This window comes from Bubalus bubalis, chromosome 21 (assembly GCF_019923935.1).
Source record: "Bubalus bubalis isolate 160015118507 breed Murrah chromosome 21, NDDB_SH_1, whole genome shotgun sequence".
Lineage (NCBI taxonomy): Eukaryota > Metazoa > Chordata > Mammalia > Artiodactyla > Bovidae > Bubalus > Bubalus bubalis.
The window spans coordinates 42,774,268-42,794,156 of NC_059177.1; the positions used below are offsets into that span (position 1 = coordinate 42,774,268).

Sequence of the window (19,889 nt, forward strand, 5' to 3'; positions counted from 1 at the left end):
TGTTTATTTACTCATCCACCAAGTACTTACTAATGTCAAGGAATGTTCAAACTACCGCACAATTGCACTCATCTCACACGCTAGCAAAGTAATGCTCAAAATTCTCCAAGCCAGGCTTCAACAACACATGAACCATGAACTTCCAGATGTTCAAGCTGGTTTTAGAAAAGGCAGAGGAACCAGAGATCAAATTGCCAACATCCACTGGATCATCAAAAGAGCAAGAGAGTTCCAGAAAAACAACTATTTCTGCTTTATTGACTAGGCCGAAGCCTTTGACTGTGTGGATCACAACAGACTGTGGAAAATTCTTAAAGAGATGGGAATACCAGACCACCTGACCTGCCTCCTGAGAAATCTGTATGCAGGTCAAGAAGCAACAGTTAGAACCAGACATGGAACAACGGACTGGTTCCAAATAGGAAAAGGAGTACGTCAAGGCTGTATATTGTCACCCTGTTTATTTAACTTATATGCAGCGTACATCATGAGAAACGCTGGACTGGAAGAAACACAAGCTGGAATCAAGATTGCCGGGAGAAATATCAATAACCTCAGATATGCAGAGGACACCACCCTTATGGCAGAAACCAAAGAGGAACTAAAGAGCCTCTTGATGAAAGTGAAAGAGGGGAGTGAAAAAGTTGGCTTAAAGCTCAACATTCAGAAAACTAAGATGATGGCATCCGGTCCTATCACTTCATCGCAAATAGATGGGGAAACAGTGACAGACTTTATTTTTGGGGGCTCCAAAGTCATTGCAGCCATGAAATCAAAAGACGCTTGCTCCTTGGGAAAAAAGCTATTTCTAACCTAGACAGCATGTTAAAAAGCAGAGACATTACTTTGCCAACAAAAGCCCATCTAGTCCAAGATCGTTTTTCCAGTAGTCATGAATGAATGTGAGAGTTGGACTATAAAGAAAGCTGAGCACCGAGGAATTGATGGTTTTGAACTGTGGTGTTGGAGAAGACTCTTGAGAGCCCCTTGGACTACAAGGAGATCCAACCAGTCCATCCTAAAGGAAATCAGTACTAAATATTCATTGGAAGGACTGATGCTGAAGCTGAAGCTCCAATATTTTGGCCACCTGATGCGAAGAACTGACTCACTGGAAAAGACCTTGATGCCGGGAAAGACTGAAGACAGGAGGAGAAGGGGACGAGAGAGGATGAGTTGCTTGGATGGCATCGCCGACTCGATGGACATGAGTCTGAGCAAGCTCCAGGAGTTGGTGATGGACAGGGAAGCCTGGCGTGCTGCAGTCCACGGGGTCACAGAGTCGGACACGACTGAGCTACTGAACTGAACTACTTGCTGAGGTGGAGCTGGGACTGCATTCAGGACCAAGAGCAGAGCAGACACAGTCCTTGTTTTCAATGATACTTCAGACAAAAACCAGTAATTAAAGAAAACAGCCACCACTCATACCGAGGGTGTGGTGTCTGTTTCCACCTCCACTTGTGACACCAAGCCTGAGGTTTCCCATCCCAGCAGCAACCAGATCTCTGATTCCCCAACACTGGACGTCCACACATTTCCATTCGAATTGCCTCTGGGCGTTAGTGCAGACCCTACGGGAACGGGGCTCAGTGAGACTGCCCCTGCTTCCAACAACAACTGCAAACGCCCGGGGGCACCAGGACTTCTGACCTACCAGCTACATATAAATTCAGGGGTTCCCATGACCCCCTCCCAGGGGTTCAATAACCTGCCAGAATGACTCACAGAATTCAGAAACCACTTGAATTGCATTTGCGGGTTTACTATAAGGGACCCAATTCAGGAACAGCCACTGTGGGGGTGGGGGGGGGCAGAGCAAGAGGCGGCGGGTAGGACAAGATACGGCTGGGAGGCCACCCTCCCAGTGTCTCCATGTGTTCACCAGCTCAGAAGCGCCCTAAAGCCCACTGTTTTAGGGATTTTTACCGAGGCTTCACAATGCAGGTATAAATGGTTATATCATGGACCACTGGTGACTTGTTCAGTGTCCAGCAACTCTCCCAGTCAGGCGGTTAGCGGTGGGGGAGGCAGGAAGGACTGCTAGTCCAGCCCTAGCATTATTAAGGCTTGGTCTGTCTGGCAGCATCCCCCCCCCCCAACCTGAAGCTGTGTGCAGGCCCCCAGCCAGGATACAAAAGAGAATTCTATCACTCAGGAGATGACAAGGATTTTTAGGAGCTCTTTGCCAGGAACCGAGGGCAAAGACTGAATCTATAACTTTTATTATACCACGAGGAGCCAAAGCTTGGAGCTAAGAAAGCAAGTCCCGGAGCTTCTAATCCAGACTAGCGTGACTTCCCAAAGAGTGTGACACTGTGGTGAGCGAAAAGACAAAAACTAGACGGGCAAAGCAGGAACGCCCTGGGAACAGCAGCTGCAGCAAGAGAGAGCAAGGAGACCTTAAGTTCAAAAAAGTTATAAGTTCATTAGAAGCGGCTGTGAGTATCCAGCTAGGCGTGCCTGCCCATACCTAACGGGATCCTCTGTTCCCGCAGCAGCTCCCTGACCCAGCCTGGAAGATTCCCAAGGGCAGGGCCCTAGTATAGTTTTGTTTTTCTGGTTTGGGCTTCCTGCTATGCCCAGCACTCAGATCATCATGGATTCTAAAAATAAATACTGACAAATAACCGAATCTGCGCAGCCTACACAAGCCGAACCTTCACACGTGCACGCGTGCTAAGTCGCTTCAGTCGTGTTCGACTCTTTGCGACCCCCATGAACTGTAGCCTGCCAGGCTCCTCATTCTATGCGATTCTCCAGGCAAGAATATTGGAGTGGATTGCCATGCTCTCCTCCAGGGGATCTTCCTGACCCAGGGATCAAACCCATGTCCTTACAACTTCTGCATTGGCAGGCAGGTTCCTTACCACTAGTGCCACCTGGGAAGCCCAATATGGCACACGCAGAGCACCTAAGCCTGGGTGCTGCAACTATTGTGCTCTCGAGTCCCCGAGCCACAACTACTGAAGCCCAAGCGCCCTAGAGCCTATTCTCGGAAACAAGAGACACCTCCGCAGTGAGAGGCCCAGATGCCACAGCTGGAGAGTGGCCCCCACTCCCCACAACTCGAGAAGGCCCATGAAGCAACAAAGTCCCAGCACGGCCAAAAATGAAGAGCTTTTTAAATTTATTTTTTAAAAAAGAAAAAAAAAAAAAGCGCTTTCCTTCATCCTGTGAGTTACAGTTAAGGGAAAGGAGTTAAGACAAATGGTCCCCCAAGAGGCACGCCTCCAGGATTTGAACCCTGGTCTCTGACTCCAGGTGGGACCTGTGGTGGTTTTTTTTTTTTTTTACACAGAGTGAAACCGTGTGCGTCTGACCAGGACCAGGTTCTGGGAGGCTGCAGGATGGGCAGTGAGAGGAAGGGGAAGACAGAGGCTTGGAGGCTGGCACTGAGGTGCTGGGCCAGCCTGGTGCTAAGCTATCTGTCCCACTTCACATCCTCTGAGCCATCCTCCCAGGGCAGACCCGAGCCAGGCAGAGCCCGGCCACACCCAGCAGAGGGAGCCGGGCAGGCAGCGGACAGCTGGGAGCCTGCCAGGCAGCGCCTTCTGTCTTCTGTGGTCCAGCCCCTCCCGGGGAGGAGACAGGGGCCGGCCGAGCCGCGCTGAGAGGCCTGGGCCACGGCTGCGGAGGTCAGGCCAGGCCTACCGTGCAGGCATGGGACAGAGGTGAGTCAGGGCACGGAGGGAGTGGGACTCACTGCGCACTTGCCGCCACCCCTACGGACTCTCAGAGTCCGTCCTTTCCCGGCCGCCTGCTCCTAGACACTCCCTGGGAGCCAAGTATGAGCGCCACGGCTCAAATGTGACCGAGATCCTGGCCCTCAGGTAGACACAGCAATAAACAAACGACAAAACAGTAAATGAGCAAATTATCTTGTATGTTACGATAAGGGATGCAGAGGAAACCCAGAGCAGGGTGAAGGGGGCTGGGGAGGCTGGAGGAAGGGGTGTGGGGTTTTAAAGATGGCGGTCAGGTGGGCCTCACTGACAAGGTGGCACAGACCAAGGACTTGCACAGGGAGGCAGGGAGCAGTGAGAACATCGGGAAAGAATGTTCTGGGCGGAGGACACAGCCCTGGCCTCTGGAGGGGGTGAGGCCGAGTGTATCTGAGCACAGCGAGCAGCAGTTGGAGCGCAGGGAGGAAGTGGCAGAGGGGACAAGGCCAGGCCATGAGGGCTTGCGGGGATCCAGGCGGCAGATGACAGGGTTCTTCGAAGGTTTTGGGCCGTCTGTCTGCAGCCCGTGGCACTCCATCGCCCCCACTCAGTCCGTGCATGAATCCCATGTGCCACAGGTGGCTGTGTGACCTTACAAAGTCTCCTCTCTTCCCAAGGCGCCTGCCCTCTCTAATAAACAGTGATAATAACATTGCATCTGCAGGGTTGTGAAGAGTGGGAATCAACAGAGGCCACCTGCGGGAAAGCTTTACAGCAGGCGTCCTGTGAGCTAGGCTCTGGGGACCCCAGAAAAGCAGCGCTGGCCACCCAGGCACTCACACTTTCTGGGAGAGGGACATTTGAATGAATAAGGAATCCTTCCTTATTGTTCACTCTAATAGCAGCCGGGGTGGGGCGGTAACCAAAAGGGGGCATGGTTCTCCCAGGGGGCCCAGCCATCAGGGAGGCGAAGGGGTGGCCCTGGAGGCTGGGGCTCACTCGGAAAAGTGGGGCAAAGAGCAGGGAGCAAAGGGCAGGAGGGGAGTGGGGAGGCGTGGATACAGGGCAAGGGGCATGTGGGTGAGAGGTGGTGAAATGGCAGAGGGCACGGACTCCAGCCCATGAACAGTGAGCACCCGGAACCAGACTGCCAGCAGGAGAGGCTGCAGTGTCAGAGCTGACCCTGGCCGCGGGGAGAGCGGGCGGGGCACCGAGGCAGCGGGCGCAAGGCGAGGGTGGCACAGGCGGTTAGCAGAGGGGACGGGTGGCTGGACAAGGGGGGCTGAGAGACTCAACCTGGGGGCTGTCCTGCTGTGGGGGGACAGGGGCTCTAGGAGGCCGAGGGGGTGCTGTGAAGGATGCAGGGTCCACTGTGGCTGTGGGGGACACCTGGGTTTGGGGGCAACACATCACAGACAAAAGGCAAGCTTCCTCCCTCAGCTCCACAGTACCCCTCCAGGCTCACAGGAATGGGCCAGCTGAGCCTGGGACTGGTAAATGGGGTCACCGGTCCCCCCAGTGAGACCTCTGCCCTCCCCAGGTGCGGCTGTGTGCTCTGTGGCCAGACACTACCCAGTTCCTGGGCAGCTCCAGCACTGTGGCTAGAAGCCACACACCTCACCTCCCTAAGGTGAAATTTCTTCATACATGACCTTCACTGATGTTTTCTGAGACTCCCCCGCCCTGCCCACAATGCTTAGAACACCAGCTGCAATGGCAGAACACTAGCTGTGTCCTCAGACTCTGTCGAAACCTCGGCTGGAACGCAGCTGACTGTGGCACCGGGCACTGAGCAGTCACTGCAGGCCCGCTGGACAGCACCCAGCACACCACCGAGGGCCCCAGGGGAGCGTGTGCAGGAGGAAGGGCCCGCGAGCCTTTAAAGGAACTTGCTTTCCTCCCAAGCAGGCTGAGCTGACATTCGGCCCTGAGCAGTTCGTGCTGCACAAAGGTTCTCAGCACAGTCCAAGGCTCAGAGGACCTGGGCTGGAAGTATCTCTTCTCGGACGCCAGGCAGAGCTGGGCGATGGCGGGCAGTCCAGTGCACCGAGTGTCAGCAGGGGACGCCTGGAGCAGGAGCATGCATCCTGACATAGAGAGCGAGAGGCACTCGCAGTCCTTCAACGTGGAGGAACTCACCAACATCCTTGACGGAGGCGCCCAGAAGACCGCACTCCGGAGGAAAGTGGGTAAGAACAGGCTGGGGAACGGAGCCCCAGCTTTCTCCCCACGTGCATTTCTTGGAAGGAGAGTCCCTTCATAGCAGTCCCACCTTCAGATGGGCTTCCCAGGTGGCCTGAGTGGTAAAGAACCCGCCTGCCAGTGCGGGAGACGTGGGAGACGCAGGTTCGATCCCTGGGTTGGGAAGATCCCCTGGAGGAGGGCATGGCAATCCACTTCAGGATTCTTGCCTGGGGAATCCCCGTGGACAGAGGAGCCTGGCGGGCTACATACAGTCCATGGGGTCGCTGAGAGTTGGACACTCTCTGAAGCGACTTAGCACACAGTATACATCTTCAAATAACAAATTCTGCTCTTAAAATTCCACTATCAGAGATTTGTCCCTTTGGACTGTGAAGGAGGCTTTAACATGTCAGTATTCCCTGAGGTCCTTATTCTTCACGGCATAGCTTCGCAGCCTTGGGCGAGCCGCTTCCCCACCTCAGGACCTCTGCCTGCCTCTGTACACTGACTGTGGCATCTGACTGCCTTTCCACACTCACGAGGCAAGTGGATGGGGGGCTGTGAAGGCACCCGGAGCCTCACCCAGGATGCTACGCCCTCTGTTCTCTGTCCCTCACAGAAAGCATCATCCACAGTGAACCAGAGCTTAGCCTGAAGGATAATTACTTCATGACCCAGAATGAACGTTACGAAGCCGCCGTTAAGAAGAAATTCCACATCCTCATGCTAGCAGAGCGCCTGGGCTGGTCCGAAGGCAGCCATGAATTACAGTACGCCTCCAGGTGCTTACTCCCAGGGCGCCCCCAACAGAGACGAGTCCACCTGGGAGCCCCCAGAAAACCCAGCCCATGAGCTATGTTCCCCAGCAAAGATACTGGTTGTTGATGTTGTTCCGTCACTAAGTCGTGTCTGACTCTTTGCAACCCCATGGACTGCAGCACGCCAGGCTTCCCTGTCCTTCACCATCTCCCGGAGTTGCTCAAACTCCTGTCCACTGAGTCAATGATGCTAACTGACCATCTCATCCTCTGTCGCCCCTTTCTCCTCCTGCTCTCACACTTTGCCAGCATCAGGGTCTGGGAGTGAGTCAGCTCTGTGCCAAGGGTACCGCTTCCTGGGAAGCCAGGGCCAGGGGCCCCTTCTCTCCTGCCCCCTGGCAGCCTGAGGGGTACTGGGGCCCTTGTCTCCACTGGGCTGTTCAACCACTGTGTCTCTCCCCTACAGAAGTGTTTCTGGAGATCTGGGCTTCATGATACACTACATCTTCCAGAAAACCATCAGGAGCCTGGGCTCAGAGGAGCAGATTGCAAAGTGGGACCCACTCTGCAGCAAGTTCCAGATCCTGGGGACATATGCCCAGACGGAAATGGGGCACGGTGAGCAGGGGCTGCTGCGTGCAGCGTACAGGCGGTGCCCTGCTCAGCTCCGGAGGGCCCATTTCCATCTCAGTGGTCACAGGCTGATACACTACCAAGCTGCCACAGCAGGTGGCAGTGTAAAGGTCTTAAGGAGGGGGTGATGTTTTTCTAATTTACACGAACATATCGTATGAACTGGTGGTGGCACAAGTCCTTCCTACTGGAAATGTCAGGCGCCGCCCGCTATCGTGGGCTGGTCATGTGTCCCCGCAGAGCCCACCAGTGAAGGGAGAGACAGGCCGGTGAACACACTGGAGTGGGAGTGTACCCCCACTCCACACTGGCTGGGAGCTCCAGGGACACCCAGACGCTGCTGGCCCAGTGGACTCCCGCCCTGGCCCAACATCTAACTACCCGCCTTGATTCCCAGGGACATATCTTCAGGGCCTGGAGACCGAAGCCACCTACGATGCAGCCACCCAGGAGTTTGTGGTGCACAGCCCCACAATGACGGCCATCAAATGGTGGCCTGGGGACCGTGAGTATCCCCCCTCATTCCCCAAGGACAGCGAAGCTGGACCGCAGAATAGCGCTGACGGTGATGTCCAGCAGACCTCAGATGGAGGCACTGTTCTAGGCTGATGACGTTGGGCAAGTCCCTTCCCAGAGCCCCAGGTTCTTATGTGGTAGAACAGTTGGGATATGAAAAATTTCATCACTGAGTGGCTAAGAAGCCACCGGAGGCACTTTGAAACAGTTGAGGAAACTGACCCCAACCTTGGGGATGAAGGTCAAGGCCTCTCTCACGTGCACGCTGCCACCCTACACACACTTGGCCTGGCCCCAGGCACTCACCATTCTTCTTCTTTTCCAAGTTAATGATTAAGCTTGCCAGCAGCCAGCGCACACCAGTGAGAAAAACGAGCCTCCCTTCTTCTGCTTCAGACACCCCAGTGTCCATCAGGCCACTGGCGCCACATCACCCCCGCGGGCAGCGGGTGGAGGCTGCGCTCCCACCCGATGCCTCCCAGAGTGTGGGCGGTTTGCCGAATCCCGAGGAGCCGGGTTCCACCAGGGCCCTCTTCCTCTGATTTGAGAATACTTCTTTGGAAAGAGGCTTCCCTCATAGCTCAGTTGACAGAGAATCTGCCTGCAATGCGGGAGACCTGGGTTCGATCCCTGGGTTGGGAAGATCCCCTCTAGAAGGGAAAGGTTACCCATGCCAGTATTCTGGCCTGGAGAATTCCATGGAGTGTATAGTCCACGGGGTCGCAAAGAGTCGGACACAACTGAGCGAGTTTCACTTGTCTTTGGAAAAAAAAAGATATAACACATGTGAGCAGTCCAACTAAAGCGGGGGGGGGGGGCAGGTGAGAGAGAAAGGTGAGGCAAGCAGAGAGGGATGAAGACTGAGAGGAGAGACCAGTGGAGAGAGAGAGGCCAGAGAAATAAGAGAGCAGTGACCACTGACAAAACTGCAGGGAAGAAGGAACCCTGAGATCAGGCAGGGTTCAAGTCCAAGCTCTGCCCCCTTTAGGTCAGTGCCCTTGGGCACAGCCCTCTATTCTCTCAGCCTCAGTTTCCTTTTCTGGAAAATGGGACTTGGGCACACCTGCCCGCAAAGACTGGAAATGCTGGTTATCTGTATTCACTACTATTAGGTTGATGGCACAGAGGGTCATTGATAGGTTTTTGAGGACAGGGGGCAAAAAAAATAGCTTGCTTTTTCACAGTGTCTTTTGCAAGTCACTGCTAGATTTGTTTGGTTCTTTGTGGGTAGCTCCCTCTCTTTGCAATCAGTGACTCTTTGAGGACTCAAAGGTGCCCACCTGCTGGGGTGGGGGCAGCAAGGCACACATCTCCCTGTGATTTGGGACCTGTGTTCCAACCACAGATCCTTACATACGTTCCCCTGCAGCCATGATGTAAAAATCCTGTCCCCCTGATTCCAAAGAAAATAATCAAGAGCATGTACTTCAGTCAGAAGACTGGCAGGATCAAGTTTTAAAAGATGCCAAGCTTTCCCAGATTGCTCCATTCTGGGCATTTTCATTAAAATCCATAGCCTTTGTCAAGCTTTGCCTTTAGAAGAGCAGCCAGAAGGGATGGAGGGCAATGGGCCCTCTTAAGATCTCCATCAGCCTTCCTCCTTTCCCGAGCCCATGGGGACTCTGCCTGTGTATCGCAGGGTGGCTGCTATACAAAACCAAACATTTAGATGGAACTCTCTGTAGCCCCAGCCACCAACATAAATCCCTCCAACCCCGTCCATTCTAGAGCGAGACACTCACACCAAAGTTCTTGGGGTGGTTCCAGTCATTTCCAAGGATAAATGGAGGCTGTATCAATTGAGGGGTATCCTGACTAAGCATCCCTCAGCTTCCCTGGCTCCACCAACTCCACGACCTGGGACCCACCAGGCTGACCTGGTCCCCAAGCTTCTGAACATGCTGCTCCCTCTGCTTTGCACTCTGGCCTGTGTGGCTCCCCTGGAAAATACTCTTTGCCCTCCAGCCTCCCCAACCCCCACCCTCCTAGGCAGACCAAACAAAGCCCCACTCCAGCCTCACAGAGCATCCCCTACCCCCAAGCCACCACACTGGTCCTCCTCACAGACTGGGCCCTCCTCCAGGGTCCCGATGGGGAGGTTTGGCCTGCTCCTCTGTAACATGAGGGGTCACACTGGGTTTCTCCCCTCTCTGCCTGCAGTGGGACGGTCAGCCACCCATGCCCTGGTCCAGGCCCAGCTGATTTGCTCTGGAGCCCGGCAGGGCATGCATGCCTTTATTGTCCCCATCCGGAGCCTCAACGACCACAGCCCACTGCCAGGTAAGCTCCTGCTCCTTCCTCTAGGACCCCTGCCAGAAGACCCCACCAGGCCTCCCTGTCCTGGGCCCCAGAGGTCCATGGGGGAAACTGGGGCCTGTCTCCCTTGGGCAGGGACCGGTCCAGTTGCACAGACCTGGCTCTAACAGGCTGGGTGGATACGAGGAAGATTCAGCACCTGACCTCAGCCTGCTCACCTGCAACAGCCGTGATAACCCCAACGCCATGGGCCGCTGTGAGGCTCGGAGGAGCCAGCATGTGGCTGTGTGCTGACATACGACCCCTCAACTGACGGCCACCCCTCCTCCGTATCCTCCTAGGGATCACCATTGGGGACATTGGGCCCAAGATGGACTTTGAACACACGGATAATGGCTTCCTCAAACTGGACCACGTGCGCATCCCCAGGGAGAACATGCTGAATCGCTTCGCACAGGTGGGTCCTCTGGAGGCTGCAAGCCTGCACTGCCTGAGAGGGGGCAGAGACACCCCACAGAATGCTGCTGCTGCCCCTGGGTCCTTCTCTAGAGAGTTGGGTTTGGGGCATCCCTCCCAGAGGGGCTCTAGTGTCCCACAGACCTGAGTCAGGTCCCCGTTTTGGAGCTGTGTGATCTTGGGCAAGTCACTTGGCCTCGCTGAACCTCAGAGTAACTGCTCACCGCATTAGGTGGCAGAGCAGTCACGGGGTAGGGTGGCAAGGCCATGTGAGGAAAAGAGGAACAGGTTGAGGATGGTGTGCGTATGCACCTCCAGTACAGCCTGCACACAACCAATCTCCGAACAGACATCAGCTGAGTGCTGGAGGAAGTTCTGGGGGGGGTCCCACTTTTCCAGGCATGACCATGGATATGAAGGAAGCTGTGGCTTGTGGGGGGTCTGGGGTGTCCCGGGGAGGAGCTGTGAGCTGAGGCGTGTGGGCAGTGGGTATGTGTCCACAAGTACAGGCGAGTGTCAGTTTTAATAATGACCATACCAGCACACGGCTGGTGCTGGCTGGGTCTACTCCGGGTGAGCAGCCGGAGGACGCCAGTGTCTACAGTGCAGGGAGGTCCACGGTTCTGGGCACGGGAAGGCTGGGGAGCCCCAGCTCAGACCCACTGCCTGGCCCCGGTCTACTAGGTCCTACCAGATGGCACCTATGTCAAGCTCGGAGTGCCGAAGAGTAACTACCTCAGCATGGTGGTGGTGCGTGTGGACGTTCTGCTGGGCGAGGTCCTCCCGCTGCTGCAGAAGGCCTGCACCATTGCCGTCCGCTACGCCGTCATCCGCCGCCAATCCCGCCTCCGGCCCAGGCAAGGGGCGCCCAGAGGAGCCACGGCAGCCGGGGCCCCCTCGGTCCCACAGTGTCTGCCCCGATCCCAGCCCTCTGCCAGAGTGGGGTGCCAGGAGCACACGTGAGCCCCCTCATGCATACACAGTCACCTGGGCCTGGCCCATCCAGTCTGTGGGGTCTCTCTGGCTCCCTGGAACCCTGGCTGACCAGCCAGCCCGACCTGTATCTGTCGGTCATTGTCTGCCCTGCAGTGGACTCGGTCTGTCCACACGGGTCAGGGTCTGCCCCGCACCGCCAGGGTGGACTCAGTCTGTCCACGCGGGTCCCGTATGGCTGTGCCAGGCTGAGTGCCATCTGATGGGCTGGGCGCCACGCTGTGGGTGAACATGGCCCCGGAGATTGTTCTGTCAGCTGTGAATGCTTGTGTCTAGAAAAGCTAGCTGTCACATCTGACTGTATGTGGCTGGAGACAGTTCTGTCTGGTTGTGGCTGTCAGCTTCTGGCTGTGGTATGTCCACATCCAGGTCCTTCTGTTGTCTGCGCTTGTGTCTGGCCAATACTCTGTCTACTCCACGGCACTGAGGGGCTGACTACACCCTCTGCTTTTTTTTTTTTTAATGATTTGCACTTATTTTTCTCATTTTAAAAGCAGCAGGTAATCCACAGGAGAAAAACAAGTTTTTCTGCTTTAATGTGTGTATGTGTACAAAGCCATGTTCCCTCAAGCATGCAGGCACACACACACACATGCAGTTATCAGATTCACCAGAAAAAAAATATAGAACTTCCCGTTACATTTCAATTTTCGGTAGACAAAGAATCTTCTAGAATAAACCACACGGGCACACACCCAGGATGCAGCAAACTGGAGTCTGGGCCTACGGGGCTGCAGTGTGAGCTCAGGGAGAGAGGATGGGCTGGACACGGCACAGCTGACTGAACTCGTGGGGCAGAGACAGGCGGGGGTCAGGGCGGTTCTTGCCCCAACTCCAGTAAGTGACCCTGGGCAAGTCCTCTGCCCTCTCTGGGCCTACTTCCTCACTTCTAAAGGGAAGAGCGAGACCACCAGGACCGGAACTTGCGAACATCTGGTCTAAGAATCTGGTGGAGTTTCACACCATGCTCTCAAGGATCCACAGGTGACTAATGCAAAGTGGACTGAGGGCGAAACCAGGCAGGCCTGGGGCCACCCTCAACTCGGATGCTCGCTAGCTGCGGGACCTCAGACCAGCCGCCCAGCCCTTCCGTCCCTCAGCTTCTCCATCTACTAACGGGCCTGACGACAACGCTCTTCCAGGGCGGTGAGGCACGCCAGGCGCTCAGTCCAGGGTCCTTCGCTGGCAAGCCCAAGGCACCTTGGCCAGCCTGGCTCCAGAATCCTGGGCTGAAGGAGTCGTCTCTGGTGACAGGCAAGCTGGGAAGACGGTATCGCCAGTGGCGTCCTGCTGGGGCCCAGGTTTATGGGCTGCAGAAACGCCCTGAGGATGGTTATAACAGTGCATGTCCAGGTGAAGGGCTGCTGGCCCGAGGAAGAGACACCAGGTTTCGCCCCATCCCCCACGGGAGGCCTGTCATGGTCACACTTTTTCTCAACCCACAAGTAGTTACCTACTGCAGGCCCCAAATGCTGACCAGAGTCTCAAGTGCTGAGGACACAGTAATGGACGAGGCAGGAGAAATCCCAACCTCGGAACTGCATCAAACCCACGTTCACAGCCTAAGAGGTACTGACTAGGCTTCACGGTGTTCCCCAGCACACAGCACATGAAGCTGGACAGTGAAAGGTCAAGGGTCAAATACCCCAGGCTTCAGGGCCACAAGCCCTCACCTCAAATCCTTGAGACCAGGTATGTTGGTATTCAGAACTTGCCAGATTTTCGCAGGTACATATGCTCTAATTTTGTAAACCTCCACAAGGGGCAGCACCCATCAGCAAACATGCCAGCATTTCTACAGTGAAACGTGTGGATGTTCATGTGAGATGGCATTTTAAGGTTATTAGTGGTACCATGTCCCTCTAGGTGAAGTCTGGCAGTGAGTTATCAACTGTCATTTTTAAGGCTTTTATGGCCTCGGGGAAGGTGGGTGGGACAGGTAGCAACCTTCTATATCTGCTTTCCTTTCCCTCAGCGACCCAGAGGCAAAGGTCCTAGATTACCAGACGCAGCAGCAGAAACTCTTTCCTCCGCTGGCCATGGCCTATGCGTTCCACTTTGTGGCCAACAACCTCCTGGAGTTCTTCCGCCATTCCTACAGCTTCATTTTGGACGGAGACTTCGCACTCCTGCCTGAGGTACCTGCTTCCTGGGGGGCAGAAGCTGGGACCGTGGCTGAAACTGTCCTCCCCCGGGACACAGCCCCAGTTCTGCCCGCCCTGGGCTCTTCCTGCCTCCCCGCCCACAGAAGATTTCCAACATCCCAGCCCACCCCCCGCCCCAGGTGAACCGTATTCTGACATAGAAATCCTCCCAGGTCTGGCCCCCAGGAAGCTCTAAATATGTTAGATGAAGTAATCACAGACGGTGTACAGAACACAGAGGACAATTCCTGGTGTCTCTCTGAAACCCAGAAAGTTCTGAAAACCAAAAGTCACGTAGAACTCACCGGGTGGCACGGTTTGACCACAACTGCCCAGATTTATCCCACTCGCTGTGAATACATTTTGCAGCAGAAATACCAGTACATCAATCAGCTCACTAAGATGCCCCTGGCTCCTATAGGTGTGTTATATTTAATCCACCTTAAACGCCCTGTTTTACCTTTCTAAAATTCAAAAAATATTGTGATTCCAAAAACACATCTGGCTCCAAGGCCCTCTCAGATAAAGGACTGTGGACACACACACTTAAGATTTTGTCCGTCCAGGCCCTGTGTTTTATGAGCATTGCTTCAGTAATCTGTCCACGCTACAGCAGGCACCATACCCATTTTACAGATGAGGAAAGTGAAGCACAGAGAGGTTAAGGGACATGCCCCTTCCTCCCAAGGACCTGAAAAGTCTGACAGACGGCTAAGGGCCTCCAAGAACCAAAAACTCAAACCAGGTCTACTGCCTGGCGGCCACTCCTACAACCCAAAACAGTGGGCTGACAGTGGACCCACACGCTCACAGACAAGCTGTCCAAAATCTCTGCTTGTGGGGACAATCTGTAGCTCCTGGATAATGGCGAGACTGACCTGGGAAGCACTCTCTTCCCAAGACCCCGGAGACACTGGCCTGGACACTCACCCTTTGTTCTCATCAGCCCTCCAGTGACACTGCCCCTCTCTGTGGCCTGAGCCTTTGTCTTCTCATTCATCAAGTCATGGGCTGAGGAGACGGTTCTCACCGCACAGAGCGGTGCTCAGCACCCGTGGGCGCTCTGTGAGTGGCAGGCACGTCGTTCCTGACGCCACCTGACCCCCTTCTTATTCTCGCAGCTTCACGCGCTGAGCGCAGGTCTGAAGGCCATGCTGTCGGACTTCTGCACCCAGGGGGTCGAGCAGTGCCGCAGGGCCTGCGGTGGACACGGCTACTCGAAGCTGAGCGGCCTGCCCTCCCTGCTCACCAGAGTGACGGCCTCCTGCACTTACGAGGGCGAGAACACGGTGCTCTACCTGCAGACGGCCAGGTAAGGCCCAGGCCTCTGCCTGGCCCCCAGGGACCCCACCGAGCTGCTGCCTGGGTTGAAGCATCATCTCACGCCCACGGAGGGAGCAGACTTTGGGAAAGCCATGTGGGGGCTGCCCAGCTCTCACACCATGTCTCCAATCCATCCCCTCTCCCCAGACCCTGCAGCCTCAGCCAGGCCGCCAGCCCCGCCCCCTGGACCACAGCATCAGTCTCCTCATTGCTCTGCGGCTTCCCACCTGCCTCACTTCAGTCCTTTCTCCACAGGCAGCCAAGGGACCTTCTCAAAGCCTAAAGAAGATCACCTCTTTCCCTGGCTTTAATTCTTCAATCACTTCCCTCAGCTCCCAGGAAAAGGCCACACCCCACCCACACTGCAGCCTAAAAGGACCTTTCGATCTGGCCCTGCCTCCCTCCATCCTCTCCCCACCTCCTCCTCTGCTCACTTCTGCGGGGCCTCACTCCCCTCCAGCTGGCTCCTCCTCACCCTTCGGGTCTCAGCTAAAATGATATCTCCTCCAGACGCTCCCCCGACCACTCTGTCTAGGGCAGCAACTGCTGTTTCCTTGGAGCAGTTACACGATCTGAGCGTCTCTCTCTCTGTGCTGGGGAGCTCCCTGCGGCATGCCCAGGTTTAGCATGCCCAGGTTTAGCGCGCGGTCTGCGCCGGAGGCCCCACCCTGAAAAGCAGGGAGGAATGACTCATTCCTCATCCCCTCAACAGGCAGTTTCTTCCCTCGTGCGTCTGTGGCTGATGGGGCCTTTCATGTGCCTCCATCTCAGGGGACTAGACAGGGCAAATACTTCTCCAGGCAGGGAGAAAGGACTGGAAAATTTGCTATATAACATTTATTTAAAAACTTGTAACTATACAACATTACTTTTTTTTTTCAAATTACAAAAGGAATACAAAATCATGTATTAGATACGCTATGCCCCACACTGTGCCGAGCGCTCAGAAAATACTACCTTATCCAGTTTTCACAGACCCCCTATCAGACGACTATCATCATCATCTAGAGCTGGAAGCATGGAGGCTGAGGGAAGTGAAGTGACTTCTACAGGGTCACAGAGGTCGCAGTGGAGTGGCATGGGAATCCAGGCTTCTCTGGCCCAGAGCCTCCAACCACTGGATTATCATAAAGCAGCAGCTAAGAGCCACCTGTAATTCTCCCATTCACGTTCGCAATCTTGCCTCTATCCCTTTATCAGCTAAGAAAATTTAATTTCCGCAGTCACAGTATAATTGTCATAAATCCCCAAATCACAAGATCCTAGCCAAGACAGAAGATTCTGTTCCATTATCAAAAGGCTTTACGTTCAGGATCTGAAGATGTCTGCCGAGGTCTGCGGCTCCAGGCCCATTTCACTGTGAAAGAAATTACAGCCTCAGATGCACTGTGGCTTTGAGTGAGGAGCAGCCACCAGCAGGGACCCAGGAAAGAGCGTGGGTGGGCCTGGTTCTCCCATGGGGAGCCTAAGGGTGCACGATGCTGGGAGAGAGGGATGCTGGGCTGTCCCATGGGGCCCCCCAACCCTCTCACCTTTTGGTACCTCTGCCCCCCAGATTTCTGATAAAGAGCTACCTGAACACTCAGAAGTCCCCAGGCTCCGCATCGAAGGGGTCTCTCCCTCAGTCTGTCGCATACCTGACCGCACCTGACCTGGCCAGGTGTCCAGCCCAAACGGCAGCCGACTTCCTCCACCCCGAGCTCTACACCACGGCCTGGGCACACGTGGCAGTCAGGTGAGCCACGCGGAGAAACCAACTATCCCACCTGGAGGCAGGCTCCTTTACACTTAGGGCCTTTGGGGTTGGCTGGGGGAGGGGGGCAGTCTTGGATACTCTTCCAAAAACCAGCCCCCTTTTCCAACCTCCTCACTCCTCTCAGTTTCTGCCATGAGGGGCAGAGAGAAGGCAAATTCACACCTGTCACTTCCCCATCCTGCTCAAGATAACAGGAAGACATTAGCTCTCAAACCAGTGCAAGGAATTTTTTAAATCTTTAGGCTCTTATTATGGTTTGAAATAGAGAATGTACCCATACAATGCAAATACCAAAAACTATCAGTACTAATGCTGACAATATTATAGCATAATAATGTAATTATATGACAATGTAATACAATTATATATGCAATAGTTATATATAATTATATAATGTAATACTGATAATACTAGTACTGCTATCAGTACTAATATTAATACTAATAAATAAAGCATTGCGGTCATCCCTCTGTATCGGCACGGGATTGGTTCCAGGACCTCTGTAGATATCAAACTCTCAGGATACACACACAAATCCCTTCCATAAAATGGAATATTTGCAAATTTGCAATATTATGGGTATTTGCATAAAACCTATGCATACCCTCCCATATACTTTAAATCATCTCCAGATTACTTATAATACCTAATAAAATGTAAATATTATGTGAACAGGAATAAATACGTTACTGATATGTTAATAGTTACCAGTGTGCACCAAATTCTACTTTTGCTTTTTGGAACTAACTTTCAGGAGTTTGTTTTTCCCAAGTATTTTTGATCCTTGGTTGAATCTGAAGATGTGAAAACTGGATACAGAGGGATAATGGTACTTACATGGTCAAAACATCCCACAATCTAAAAATAACGCTTAAAATATGAGTATAACAAAGGATAGATTTTGTTTATTTCCAGGGTCTAGTAGGCTTCAGGGCACATAGACAAGACCAAAGACTCCTCCACTCTGTCATTCAGTAAATACTGTCAGACACTGACTGTGTTCCAGGAACATCCACATGTGCCAGGGGCTGGGAATAAAGACTGGGCGTGGCCAAACACAGACAGTCCCATGGAGAAGAGACTTAACTACCTAGGAGGGACACCTTCTGAGCCCTCCCCAACCAGCACACCAAAAACAACCCAGAAAAAACAGCTTCAGTACATAATAAGAGGTCTTATATCCCAACAGGTGATCCCAGGGATGGTTAATAGTTATTTCAAGATCAAAAGCAACTTGGAACGTTCATCTATTTTCTCCACAAATATCTAGCAAGTACTTAATAATCCACCAGGCTCTGAGGATCCATCAGTAAACCAGTCTGATAGAAACCAAAGTTCAGGCTTCACAGAAGTAACATTTCAGCTGGAGTGGAGGGGTAGGCAAAAGAAGGCTGCTCGGGGTAATTAAAATGCCATTCCGGTTGGCCTCCATATCCGTGGACGCAGAGCCTGTGACCATACCACACTGTTTCATACAGGGACTTGAGCATCTCAGTTTTGGTATCTGTGGGGGTCCTGGGACCATTCTCCCTGCCCCCACCCACCCCCTAGAGATAGCAAGGGATGGCTGTGTATTGCTTTTTGCTCAGAACTCAGATGTGTCATGTGCTTATCTATCCCGTGACAAAGCAAAGTAAGTATTGCCTAATAAATAGCTTGTTTTGCATACAAATTCCAAGGGTCAGGAGCGGATGGGCAGGGAACAGAAGATAAGAGAATAAAGGTTAACTAAACAAATGACCAATTTTGTAGTCTGGAGAACAAAGGATGGTTTTCTTTCCTCCTTTCTAAAGTCCCTTAGGTGGAACTTGGAGCACAGTGGGTGACTGGCAGGCTTCAACTAGCCTTAGAGGAAAATCACTCTCCTTGCTTGGGCACAGAAGCCAGTCAACTGAGTGGCCTGAAAACACTGGGATCAGGGTGGAGACCGCATCAGAAAGAGGGGAGAGCGCCTGGCGCAGCTAGGGGGTTACGAACTCCTTCCTCACTGCGTGACCCACTTAATTAACCTCTCTAGGACTCCATGTTTCCCACTGCAAACTGGGAATGTCTTACCCTTAAAAGGGTTAAGGAGATTATATACAACAAGGACATTGTTTAGGCTTCCAACACCAACAAACAGTCAATAAATAGAACTGTTCTACTTCTGTGGGACCCCAGGCATCCTGGGATCAAATGCCATTAATCCCTTCTCCACTCAGTCAAGAAACAGAACCTTTTTTTCCTCTGGCCTTTAGGCTCATAAAGGACTCAGTGCATCACTTACAGACGCTGAGGCAAGCCGGGGCCGATGAGCACGATGCGTGGAACCAGACCACTGTCATCCATGTCCAGGCCACCAAGGTGAGCTGCCAGTCAGCCAGAGCTGAAAGGGCCCCGTTCTGTTTCCCCAGCAAGCTGCCAGGCCGAGAAAACCTGCCATCATGCCTCAGCCCTGCTCAGTGGCTGCCCTCATTTCACTTTCAAGCCTTTAGCCCCGGGTATTTTAATTAAAGGACTTAACTCCTAAGCAGTCTTGCTGGCAGCTCTTAGAGAAAAAACGTAATGAGGCGGTGTTATTGGATTTGCTTCAGGTTGTTCAAATATTTCCTCCCAGAGAGAAAAGCAGGTCAAGTCTCCCCTTAGCCCCACAGACAATCCATAGATGTCTGATTCCGTTTCCACTGTATTTTGTGTTTGTGCATAATTCACTGTCTGCCAGCAAATACTCGAGCACTCCAACACCCGCCGTCAGACTGGGTTCTGGGGGGCTCAAGAGAGGCCATGCATGGCTACGATCAAGAAAGCACTGTCATGGGGAAATACAGGCTGCCCCAAGGTCCCACAGCAGGTCCAAGTCCACCCCCCTCAAGGAGTCAGAAAGGCTTCTCAGAAAAACCATACAGGCCAAGACTGCAAGGGCGAGCTGCAATCAGCCAGGCAGTGGGTGGAGGCTGTGGCTTTGGAGAGGAAGGATTTCCAGCAAAGGGGTCAGGAGATGCAAGACGTGGAGGCAAGGAAAGGCACAGTGTTCGGGAGGAAATGCACGTCCTTCCAAGGAGAACCTAAAGGAAGACGACGAATCTGGAGAGGAAGGAGGGAGGCGAGAAGGAAAGATAGGCATGGCCTGGCCCCTCCGACAGCACTGTGAGAAGTCTGGGTTTTGTGTTCACTCCAGTGGGAAGCCTTTGCAGGGTTCCCATCAGGGAAGTGTAGCGATGAGCTT

The 19,889-nt window shown here is 53.6% G+C and overlaps 1 protein-coding gene across 10 annotated transcripts in view; it reads left to right on the forward strand.

Annotated features, from left to right (window-relative positions):
- Positions 1–3,541: 3,541 nt before the first annotated feature.
- ACOX2 (acyl-CoA oxidase 2) overlaps positions 3,542–19,889 on the forward strand; it is a 30,823-nt gene continuing 14,475 nt past the window's right edge. For 2 of the 10 annotated variants that reach the window (XM_044933969.2, XR_006547460.2), the window contains exons 1-13: positions 3,627–3,674; positions 5,206–5,295; positions 5,574–5,854; positions 6,469–6,631; positions 7,074–7,225; positions 7,638–7,745; positions 9,917–10,036; positions 10,354–10,469; positions 11,153–11,427; positions 13,437–13,599; positions 14,727–14,917; positions 16,484–16,663; positions 18,922–19,027. In XM_044933969.2, coding sequence (XP_044789904.2) covers positions 5,692–5,854; positions 6,469–6,631; positions 7,074–7,225; positions 7,638–7,745; positions 9,917–10,036; positions 10,354–10,469; positions 11,153–11,427; positions 13,437–13,599; positions 14,727–14,917; positions 16,484–16,663; positions 18,922–19,027 — 1,737 coding nt within the window. In that variant the 5' untranslated portion in view covers positions 3,627–3,674; positions 5,206–5,295; positions 5,574–5,691. Of the gene's footprint in view, positions 3,675–3,812; positions 3,834–4,747; positions 4,913–5,205; positions 5,296–5,570; positions 5,855–6,295; positions 6,392–6,468; positions 6,632–7,073; positions 7,226–7,637; positions 7,746–9,916; positions 10,037–10,353; positions 10,470–11,152; positions 11,428–13,436; positions 13,600–14,726; positions 14,918–16,483; positions 16,664–18,921; positions 19,028–19,889 lie in introns of those variants that run through there. The other 8 variants (XM_006041368.4, XM_044933968.2, XM_025272690.3 and 5 more) reach the window with 8 other exon arrangements.